General features: G+C 44.7%; 1 protein-coding gene across 8 annotated transcripts in view; it reads right to left on the bottom strand.

Annotated features, from left to right (window-relative positions):
* Positions 1–455: 455 nt before the first annotated feature.
* CPNE1 (copine 1) overlaps positions 456–11,442 on the bottom strand; it is a 35,156-nt gene continuing 24,169 nt past the window's right edge. For all 8 annotated transcript variants that reach the window (XM_080814531.1, XM_080814534.1, XM_080814532.1 and 5 more), the window contains 15 exons: positions 5,804–5,932; positions 5,526–5,705; positions 5,304–5,378; positions 5,150–5,221; positions 4,918–4,998; positions 4,660–4,749; positions 4,459–4,545; positions 4,227–4,313; positions 4,074–4,133; positions 3,861–3,994; positions 3,721–3,775; positions 3,422–3,473; positions 1,375–1,508; positions 989–1,225; positions 456–790 (listed from right to left, as the gene is read on the bottom strand). In XM_080814531.1, the coding sequence (XP_080670657.1) occupies positions 650–790; positions 989–1,225; positions 1,375–1,508; positions 3,422–3,473; positions 3,721–3,775; positions 3,861–3,994; positions 4,074–4,133; positions 4,227–4,313; positions 4,459–4,545; positions 4,660–4,749; positions 4,918–4,998; positions 5,150–5,221; positions 5,304–5,378; positions 5,526–5,705; positions 5,804–5,932 (1,614 nt within the window). In that variant the 3' untranslated portion in view covers positions 456–649. The remainder of the gene's footprint in view (positions 791–988; positions 1,226–1,374; positions 1,509–3,421; positions 3,474–3,720; positions 3,776–3,860; positions 3,995–4,073; positions 4,134–4,226; positions 4,314–4,458; positions 4,546–4,659; positions 4,750–4,917; positions 4,999–5,149; positions 5,222–5,303; positions 5,379–5,525; positions 5,706–5,803; positions 5,933–11,442) is intronic.

Below are 11,442 nucleotides of genomic sequence, written 5' to 3'. Positions count from 1 at the left end.
GCAGGGAGCCTACTTCCCCTTCTCTCTCTGCCTGCCTCTCTGCCTAGTTGTGATCTCTGTCAAATAAATAAATAAATCTTCAAAAAAAAAAAAAAAAAAGAAAGAAAGAAAAGAAACACCACTTCTCCCTCCTCCAGAAGACTAGCATAGTCCTTAAACTCATTCCTCGCCTAGCATGTTCCACCTTATCTGTGTTCCCAGCTCAGCCCTGTCCTAAGGCAGGGCAGGCTGGCTGTCTGGCTCACATTCGATCCTTGTATTTTAAAAACAGAAGCGTTTCTAGACTTCTGGCCTGGAATACCGAATTTCTTTGCCTAGGCCTATGATGTCAGAGGTATCCTTCACTCAGCGACCTCTAAGGGGATAAACCGAGGCTCAGGAAAAATAAACATGGCTAAAAGTCAAAAGTGGGACTTTTTCAGTCCCACTCAAAAAGAGAATGGTGGCAAAGCAGTTGGTCTTCATTGATCTTTATTAAATGAAGGACTCCAGGTGCAAGCAGGAGGGATCAAGAGCAACAGCAGGAGCAAATACAAAAGTATAAAATGTAAAGTGCAGCACTGGGGAATTTGTGTAGGGTTGAACATGCCCACAGAGACCTTGGGGACATAAGGCTGAGAACCAGCCATAGCCCACCCTCTGAGGGAATCTAAGCCTGAGGAGCATGTGCAGGGCTCTTGGCTAGGGGTGGAAGTGGCTTGAATGGGGCCCAACCTTGGGCCTTGAAGTAGGAGACGAGTTGTGTGGGTACTTCTGCAAGCACAGTCTGTGCCAGTGTCTCCCGAGGGGCCTGCCAGGAGAAAAAGGGCAAGGTCAGTGATGACCCATGACAGCTTCCCAAAGTCTACATTCATACCCAAAAAAGGATACAAAGAATATAAACCCCAACACCCAACCCTGCCCCAATGGAAGGGTGAGAAGCCCCACTCAGAGAGGTGGAAGGATAAACTCCCAGATCTGGTCTGCCCCCAGGCTTGTCCCCACTCACATTCTGGAAGCGGCGGTAGGGCACAAACTGCACTATGTCACGGGCAGCTGCCTCCCCAGAGCGTGCACGCAGGGGTCCACCATCAGCATCCAGCTGCTCCATGGCCTCAAAGTCAGCACCACCCACACCCACGATGATCACTGACATGGGCAGGTGGGAGGCATGCACCACAGCCTCACGTGTAGCCTCCACATCTGTCACAGCACCGTCAGTCAGCAGCAACAGCACGAAGTATTGCTGGGGATAAGTCCATTCACAAACTGAGGCAGACCTTCTAAACACCCCAGCCACACATTCCCATACTGGTGGTAAGACTATTGTTACATATCCCCCAAGGGAACCCTTGACCAAGACTGCCCACCACTACTACCTCCAATGATCCTCACCGAGGCAGTCCTTTGATGTGCAGCCTGGGTTGCCAACCTAGCCACATGGTTGATGATGGGTGCAAAGTTGGTGGGGCCATAGAGGCGAACTTGGGGCAGGGCTTGGCGGTAAGCATCCACAATGCCCTGGATGCCTAGAAAAGGAGGGCAAAAAACACTGTAAAATGCCAATCCTGACATCACCATCTTGGCCAAGGAGATCTGGGAACCTGGGTGCATTTCATTCAATCACCCCTATAAACCCAAGGTACTAAACTTTATTCTAATGATAGGAGAATTAAGACCAAAGAGAAGGGCACTTCCCCTAAATCACAACTTGAGTTAAATCTGATTAAGGGGGTCCCCTGAAAAACCTAAGATGGTTAAGCATCAGATTATAACCTGCTTAATAAAATTAATTATAATCCATTTAACAAGAACCCCTAGATAAGTAATTAATGGGAAAGAAGAGAAAACTTTTTTTTAAAAAGATTTTATTTATTTCACAGACAGAGATCACAAGTAGGCAGAGAGGCAGGCAGAGAGAGAGGGGGAAGCAGACTCCCTGCCGAGCAGAGAACCGGATGGGGGCTCAATCCCAGGACCCTAGGATCATGACGTGAGCTGAAGGCAGAGGCTTTAACCCACTGAGCCACACAGGCGCCCCAAGAGGAAACTCTTAATAAATGCAGGAGGAGGAATTACAAAATCATCTGACAAACACTGACTGCAAAGATCATCAATGGGTGCTAAAACTATAGGATACTAAAACTATAGGGTACTAGTTAATGAGTAACTGGATATTGATATAGTCTCAAGGCATCTTCCCCAAAGACACTTATTAATTACAAACAGTGGACAAACCCGGCAGACTCTACCTTAACCAAATGATCAAAGTTAACATGACTAGTAATAGGATAAATCAACATCAGGGCCTCCTGACATGGTATACTGAGAGAACACATAGCATCGCTTCTATAATATGCCCACTGGAAGTACATAATCTCAATCTAATCACAAATAAATATCAGATAAACCCAAACTGGAGGACATTCTACTTATCTAGCCTGTAATCTTAAAATATGTCAGCATCATGAAAGACAAGAACTCTGGAAGACAGACAAATGCATTATGTGATCTGAGATTTTCTTTAACTGTAAAAGACAACTGGCAAAACGTGAATAAATTCTAGACTGGCTAATGGTATTGATGTTAATCTCCTGATTTTGAGAATTGTACTGTAGTTACATAAGAGAATGTCTTTGATTTTAGGAAACATCCACTGATAAACAATGAAGGGTGCAAAGTTGGTGGGGCCATAGAGGCACACTTGGGGGAGGGCTTATTCACTGTAATTCTCAAACATTTCAGGAAAAAAAATGTGTATACACACATACACACACATACATATATATACATGTACACAAAGATATAAATATATAGCTATCTATATACATAGCACAGGGGATAGGGAGGGAGAGGAAGGGAGATAGATGAGTGACAGAATCACAAAGCAAATGTAGTGTTTATGGTTGGGGAATCTGCGACCTAGGGCCTGACTGCTGAGCTCCAAAGACCTAAAGCCCCTATAACTACACTCACAACTTTTCTCTAAGTCTGAACTCATGTCAAAAACCCAGGTCAGATCAGGTCAGGTCAAGTTTTCCCCTTTAGTTTGTTGCCCACTTGGGGGTACTGGGGTGCTACAAGGTTTGGCCCTCTCTAGACAAGAGTGTGGGCAAAAGGCACCCTGAACGCCCAGACAGGTACCAGTGAGCTTCCAGGCAAAGGTAAAGTGGTAACAGCTACCACTGCTTAGAGAGAGCTTATACATATCCTCTCCTTAAATATTCAACATCCTATAATATGTATCACTTTTATGAAGCCAAAGCAAATTGGCCCCAACTCACATGGTTTTAGAAAGAGGCAAGATAGGGGCGCCTGGACTACTTCTCTGGACAACAGAATCAGGTATCTGCCCCATTACCCCCACAATCCCTTGTCTGCATGGGCTTGGCCTTCTAGGTGTAGACAGATCTGCCTTACAGTGGAGTTTGAAGGAACTTACCTGTGCAGTAGGGGTTACTGGGGTTGAAGTTCAAGGCAAATTCATGGGAGACCTGAGGGCAAGAATCAAAATGAGGTTCTTTTCCCATGACCATCTATGTGCAAAGAAAAATGACACTGTGGTATACAGCAAGCATTGTGGGGGAGCTATGTAGTCCTGAACATTCGTTGTACACATGTCTGTAGGGATACATCCCTGCATCTCCGCATAAAGCTGGGTGCCACACAGCAAGTCAACCACATCCCCCCAAATCAGGACCCTGACACTGAAAATAGGAGGTGGGGAAGGAGAGTGCTCACCTGCCAATCAGGGGGTACCTGGGCCCCAAATCCAAATGCTGGGAATAGCTTGTCCCTGTGGGAAGACAGTGAGTTGAGAAGAGACAGACAGGGGACTGTGAGCCCAGAGGCTGAGGGATGGGCAAAAGAAAGTTACTCACGAGTCATAGTCCTGAATCACGAGGCCCACACTCCACAGTGCTGTCAGGTACTCGTTGACCCCTGTTGGGCTCAGGTAGTGCAGGGAGTCCGGGGAGGAAGGATCTCCATTGGAGCCCGTGAAGTCAATGCCCACCTAGGAGGAGGAGAGGAGGGGAGCTGAAGGCCACTCTGAGACCCAGATCTGTTCTCTTATTCCTGATAAAGCAACTTACAGTGAAGTTGATTTGACAGCCTCCCATCACATAATCCAGGAATGAATACTGTGTTTCTACCTGCAGATGAAACCAGGATCATGGCTGGGGTAAAGGGGTTGGGGCCATGGAGCACAGGGGTCAGAGCCTGGGTCCCATGGGCTATTGCCTCACCTGGCAAATCTTGACACAAACAGTCCCAGAGTTCTTGTAGCTTTTTTTTTTCTGCTGTTTCTCAGGGTGGATACATTCAAACTCAGCCTGGTGAGGAAAGAAAAAATAAGAGTAGGAAACTCCCAGAGCATCAGCTGGAACTGGTCTGCCCTCCCTCCCTTTCTCCCTCTCTCCCTGGGGCTGCAGTCCTTTAGAGCCCACCTCAACACTCCTGAGCAGGGCTGGCACTCACCGGGACTGCTTGCAGCTGGGCCAAGCTGGTGTAGAAGGTACCAATAAGATCGTGTGAACCATCACTGTCATAGTCTGAGCACCGCACCTGTGTGTGAGGAAGGGGGGAGTGAGGGAAGATGTGTATGTGTATACAGAGACCAGGGATAGGGGGCAGGTGAGAATAAATCCCTCCCCAGGTACATTCAGGAGGCAAACTCACCTGGATGGGTGTGCTGGGGTCTCCCCCACAGAAATGCTGAAGGGGAACAGAGAAGCGCTTCCATGTAGGGTTCAAGTTGTTCTTGATTACCTGAAGATGGAGGGTAAGGCCTCTAGTGAGCTCTGGGCTGGCATATGGGGAGCTGTCACCCTTCTCTATCCATACAAGGTCTATTTCTCCCTGTTCCGAACCTCAGTAATCACAAGCCCCAGGAGAGTCTCTCCTATCCCACTTCACCCAATCCCAGGGGTATCACACCTCAGATCTGTATGCCAGGTGCCATTTCCCATCACCCTGACGGAAGAACTCCAAGAACGGATCCGATTTCCCCAGGAAGTCCTGTCAATGACACAGAGACCCCAGTATAAGACTCAGGGAGAGACAACCATTTTGCCAGTCCCCAGTCCCACCCCCGTAATTCTTAAACCACTCCCCAACACCATTCCTGCCCCTTAATTCTTAACCTCCCAGGGCTTTTTTCCAGACACACCTTCTTATCTAGGTTTCTGGCCTCCACCTCCATGGTCACTATACGACTATCCTTCATCTCCTGAGCGGATACCTAGGAAGGGGAGGCAGGAGACTGTATCCCTTCATGAATTCCTCAGTGATGTAACCCTCCTCCCCCCAGAGTTCTTTCTTACCGTGATGGTCCCCCGCCCAGCAGGTTTTCCAGGCTTCAGCATCAACGGTAGAGTTATTGTCTGGCTGGACACAATCTGGGGCAGAGCAGAATGGATGGGGGAGCAAAATCTCAGGCAGGGTTAGGTCTTGCTTACCCCCACCTTCACGTTCCAGACAGCCTAGGCTGTTAGGGCTCTTACTGAACATGTGTCTAAAGTATTTTAATCCCTAGCCCCACATACCTGCCCTAGGGAACACTCAGCCCCTCCTAGGAAGTCATCATCCCCCAGCGCAGGTGTCTTGTTGTCTATGTCATAAATGCCAAATCGGAGCTTCTGGACTGTTTCAAAGTGGTACTCAAGCTGCAGAGTCTTGGAGAACTCAGGGCTCGAGCAATTCCGTACTCGCTCAGTTCGGCCAAGCTGTGGGCAGAGGCCAGCAGTATCACAGTCACACACCCTCCACCCCCAAAACAGTTCTAATCTTCCTCCACAACTTTAACCCCCAAGGCCCTTCTCACCTCAGCCCAGCTGCCCCCTCCCACATCCTGTAAAAGGACGCAGAGTGGGTCAGACTTGGAGCCAATGTCCTTGTCAATGAGGTGGTCACAGGAAATGGAGAGCTGAACCAAGGTCACGCAGTGGGCCATCTGGGAAAAAAGGACCCAAGTCAAGCACTGAGGCCCCTTCTCTACCCTTCCCTGACTACATGTCCCAGCTTGGAAAGCCGAGTAGGCTTCCCCCCAGGCAGGGCTGAGCCTGTATCCAGCTCCATGACACCCAAGGAAGAGAAGGTCTTAGAGCTTCCATACTCCTCTATTTCCCTCAGGTGAGCTCAATGGGATAAGACACAGTGAGTACAACCAACCCTGGTTATGATGGAAGATGTAGAAAAAGTATACTGGCCTTCATCGACAACTTTGAGCCCAAACTGGTCCTCAGCCTAAAATCCCTATAATGTTCTCAAGACCCAGAATCCAACCCTGATCTTCTGAGATCAATGAATCTCACTCTGACCCTTTACTGGGCCCAGATCAGACCCTAATCCCAACACGACCATGATGCAGATACAACTCCCCCAAAAGTTCTTCCTCCAATGATTTCTCACTAACTCTCAGGCCCTGCATCTTGAGGTGGTATTGGGATCCCCCAATTGATTCTCTGAACAGGCAATCAGCTGCTCACCGCCACCACCCAGTCCAAGCCACTGGGCTTATCGCATTAGCCTCTTTACCTGGTCTCCCTTATCTGCCATCCCCACCTCCACCTCCATCCTCACACCAACAGACTATTCTCAATACAGCAACCAAGGTGATCCTGTTAAAACGTAAGTCAGGTTATGTTACACGTCTGCCCAAACCCTCTAATCATTATTGTCCATTACTGAGGGAAAAATGCAAACTCTACCATGGTCTCCAAGGTCTTGAAAGATCTAGATCTCTCTAACCTGATTTCCTAACACCTCTCTTGCTCACTCCATTCTGAACACACAGGTCTGCTTGCCTGCCATTCCTCAAATAAACTTGATTCTTCCTTCATATTATCCACATTGCTTGGTGTTTCTTCACTCCTTCTAGGTCTTTATTCAAAATCACCTTATTATGAAGAAAAAGGTTTCCTTTTCTAGGTACTTAACATTACATCCCTACCACTACTAATGCATCACATACCCCTTTCCTGCTTTTTCTCTTTAGCATTTATCATTGATTGTCTAATATATAACCTCTCTTGCCCACTAGAATGTAAACTGAGGGAATGTAAATGTGGGGGAAGGGATATTTTGTCTTGTTTATTGCTCTATCCCAAGCACCTAGATAATATTTGCTGAATGAAATCCAAAAGGCCATCTTCAGTCTCAGCTCCCAGCCCAGTCACTGCCAAACTGACTGGCAATCAAGGAACACTAATTTTTCCAATTTACCCATCTCCTTGGCTGAAACACTATCTTCTTGCATGGATCTCCTTGACTCCCATGTAACCCCTCCTCCTACAGTCCCCATTAACAATTACCCTCAGACTCCTTACTATCCCTGTGTCCCCGCTGACTCATACACCCGCAGACTGTACCAAAACTGCACTTGACATCAGATCTCTCATCCAGCTTCACTCAGCACTCCAGGCTTCCCAACACTATACCCCAGGACGCCTCTAGCGTTAGCCTCCCCTAAACTGATCCTCAATCAATCCTTCCCCCAACCTAGCCCACAGTTTGTGCTGTTCCCATGTTGGTGCCTCACAGTCTCCATCTGGAGTGCTATTATATACCAACGTTAGAATGACTCTTAAACTTTGGCTTGCTTCACATATTGCCTGTTCATAGGACCTCAGTCTCTGCTTGAAAGCATCCAATTATGGAAAATCCACCGCTCTTCTAATACATTAGATAGTCCTGCTTCATAAAGTCCTACCAAACCAACTCAAGTCTGTTAAATTCTCATTTCTACGTTATTTGTCCTATTTCTTCCCAGTCTAAACTTCCACAAGGAAAGCCTCTGAGAACCCATCTGATACTTGGAAGCAGTGAAATCCTCAGCTAAAAATCTAGAAAAAGAGCCCCAGTTCTTTTTGAATGTTGCCCCTAGAATGTGGATTTTAGACTTTGACCAGCCTTATCATCCCCCTTTTGGAAGGTCCCTAAGAAAAGATCCAAAGAAGAACACATACTCCCAAAGGAGTGGGACCACAACTTCCCCAAAGTCACAATCTGACTCCAGGCTTCTCACATCACATGTTCTTCTGAAGCAGTGTTTGCACACAACAGAAACAAACGAAGAATGTTCATTTCACTATTGCTGAGAAGAGTAAAACACCTGAGACTGCCAAAGGTCTATCTATTGGGCACCAAGTAAATTACAGTACATTAAAACAATGGAATGTTGAGCAGCAGGTAAAATACAAGGCAGAACTATATTATATTGGTATTCCATGAAAAAATAAAGTCATAAAAAATGGTAAGTAGGACTCCATTTTAAACTTCAACTGTATGTGTATGTACAATAGATTTGAATAGGTACACAAAATAAATACACAGAAAAATGGAAGGCACACCAAAAATTGCAACTTTTAGGTACACCTCAGGGAAGTGGAATGAAGGTGAGGATTTTATAATCTATATATACTTCTGTATTATTTCAATATTTATTTTGTATTTTTAAAGGGCATCATTAGTTTTTTTTTCCCCTCAATCCACAACTCAAGTCTTCTTAACTATTCAAAGTCCAAAGCCTCTACCTCTGGTTTAACAATCCCTACCTAACTTCAGGGCTCATTGTCTCTTGCCTCTTCACTGGCTTCTCCTCAACAATGCCTCAGCTAGTCTTCCTTGTGTCAGCTTCCAGAGTCTCTACCTTAACTAGAAGTCCTGCACAGATACCCATGGCCCTTAGGTTCAGAGCCAAGCTCCCTAGCAAGGCCACCTTGAGGCATAACTCCAGACAGTACATCTATAGAGAATTCAGTAGGTGTGTAATATGGTGACCCTGCATCCCTAACTGAACCTTCAAAGCCTTTCCCAGTCTCCTCTACCTCCTGTTATTCTACCACCCAACCAACTAGTCATCCAAAGCTATTTCTGGCTCCTGGAACATACACATGCTGATACCTCTGACTTTCCTAACATATGCCTTGCCATCCAAAGTTCTGCTAGGACATTATTCCTTTATGAAGCCTCGCCCAAATTCCCCAAGTAAAATTTATCATCTCTCCTCTGGATGATTACATGGTCTCCTCATCATATTCCTGCAAACACACACAGACACATTTCTGTGCTTATTAGCCAAACAGAAACTAGACCATACCATTTCTCCATTTAAAACTCTGGAATGGCATCCCCAAATACTCAAAAGTCCAAAGTTCTTTCCCTGGTCTACAAGGCCTTCCCTGAAAGACCTGACACTTAACTAATCACCTAGCCACATAGGTATGTTTCAGCCAGGTTTCATTTCTGACCCACACACACACAACTTCAATCTCATTCCCCTTATCAGGGCTTCTGCGGTGTCTTTATCCACAGACACCCAAGAAAATAAGCTGGATTAGAGTAGGAACCACGTCTAGTTTGCCTATCTATCTCCAGCATCTTTAACAGTACCTATCCTATAGCAGGTACTCAGTAAATATTAGTGATATAACACTGAAACTGCCATATCAAAAACTTAACTTTTGTCTGTCTATTCTCACAATCTATGGCCTCCTTGGAACTAGGGCTGGGTATGATTTCTGTATCCCTAATACCAGCGCTTAGAACATAGTTAGTACTCATAACCATTTGCTGAATAAATGGTAATATGTGTTTTTGCTCAACTCAAACTTTGAGGCCTTTTCTGTTTGAATTACTGTCCCAGCAGTAAATCTTCTCTATCCTTATCTTGTACAACTGAGCTTTAAAATTTAAATGCAGGACTCCTCCAACTCAATACTGACAATTTAAAATGGGCAAAAAATTTGATCAGTTACTTCATAAAAGAAAATATAATTGGAAATATGCAAAGGAAGAGTGATCAAAGGCACTAGTCATCAGGGAAATGCAAATTAAAGCCACAAGATATTACCACATACCCACCACAATGGCTAAAAGTAGAAAAATTGACAATGCCAAATGTTGGCAAGGACATGGAAATCTCTACATTGTTAGTGAAAGCATTAAATATACCACTTTGGAAACTGTCTGGCAGCTTATTAGAAAACCAAACACACATCTAGTCCAAGAGCAATTTCACTCCTAGATTTTTATCCAAAAGAAAACATTATGTTCACAAAAAGATTTGTACAGGAATGTTCATAGCAGCTTTATTCATAATAGCCAAAAATTTGAAACAGCTCAAGTGTCCATCAATACCAGAATGAATAAACCATAATGTTTATACATGTAATAGAAAACTGCTCTGGTAACAAAAAAGAAACAAACTATTAGTATCTGCAACAAGGAGGAATCTGAAGTGTAAAATACATAGATTCCACTTATAAAGTTTTTAAGACAGGCAAAACTAACCTATAGTGAAAAAAATTCAGAATACTGGTTGTTCCTCCCATGTACCCCGAGGGCAGGTATGAACTGAGAAGCAGCAGGAGATGGGGGGGGGGTGCCCAGAAAGAAAAGTTCCTTATCTTGACAGGAATGTGAGTCACAAATGCATTTTTCATTTTTATCTAATGGTACACTTAAGGTGTATATATGTTATTTTATGTAAAGGTTACCACCTCCCTCTGCCCAACAAACCTACATGAAATAATGAACACAAGACATGATGAAACATTTCTGGGTGAGGTGTGATGTTCGCAATTTCTTTGAAATGCACCAAAAAAATAAAATGGTATGTTGAATGGATATGTGGTAAAACACATATAGGAGCATTTAAATTGTAGGATCTAAATGGCAGATATATGGTTATTTCCTGTAAAATTTTTTTAAACTTTTTTGTACGTTTGAAGTTTTCACAATAAAATGCTGGGGGAAAATTTAAGTGGAGGACTCCAAGTGGAGAATTCTGTTTATTCCTGACACTTTGTTGTTAACTACAGAAGTACTGCCAGGAATTATCTGTAATGGTGAGGTTACAGGCAACAACGGGAACTGCTGCCTTTTCCACCACTCTGACTTCTCGAAGATCCCAGAAAGAGGCTTTTCATCTGGGGAAGACACATTAGCACTGGGTCAGGTGCTGCTTCTGGTGAGGCCTCAATTTGTGGTAGACAAGAGCATTCTTTCATAGTTTATTAGCATGTCTACCCTTTCCCCACAATTGGTCCTGTTCTATACTTTTTCAGTTTCTTCTGGGATCAAACTAAAACCCCAACCAGAATGTTGTGGGCCCACATGTGCATATGGGACTGGATTCAATTTCTAAGAGACCAGGGCTTGCTGTGCTACCAGTTGTTTTCTCCTCAATCTCCCCGCTTTGCTTCTCACTGGAATTAGCAATCCTTTATAAGCAAATCTTTACAATGTACACTCTTCTATCGGTCATATTCCCTTTAAATTATCTAATACTTGGGATTATTAATCTCTCCCAAATCCTGATCTCCTTTAAAATCTATTTCCAAGCCTACCTCTGTTTAGAAATCTTACAGAATTAAAATCCCTAGTTCACGTCACTTTTCCGTCCTATATCCTTTGAACAGCTACATCCTTAAGCCAGACTCACTTACTTTTCATCTAGTG

The sequence above is a fragment of the Martes martes genome (genome assembly GCF_963455335.1).
Source record: "Martes martes genome assembly, chromosome: 9".
Taxonomy (NCBI): Eukaryota; Metazoa; Chordata; class Mammalia; order Carnivora; family Mustelidae; genus Martes; species Martes martes.
Note: the sequence above shows the minus strand (reverse complement) of the source record. Positions and strands in the feature narration are given on the sequence as shown.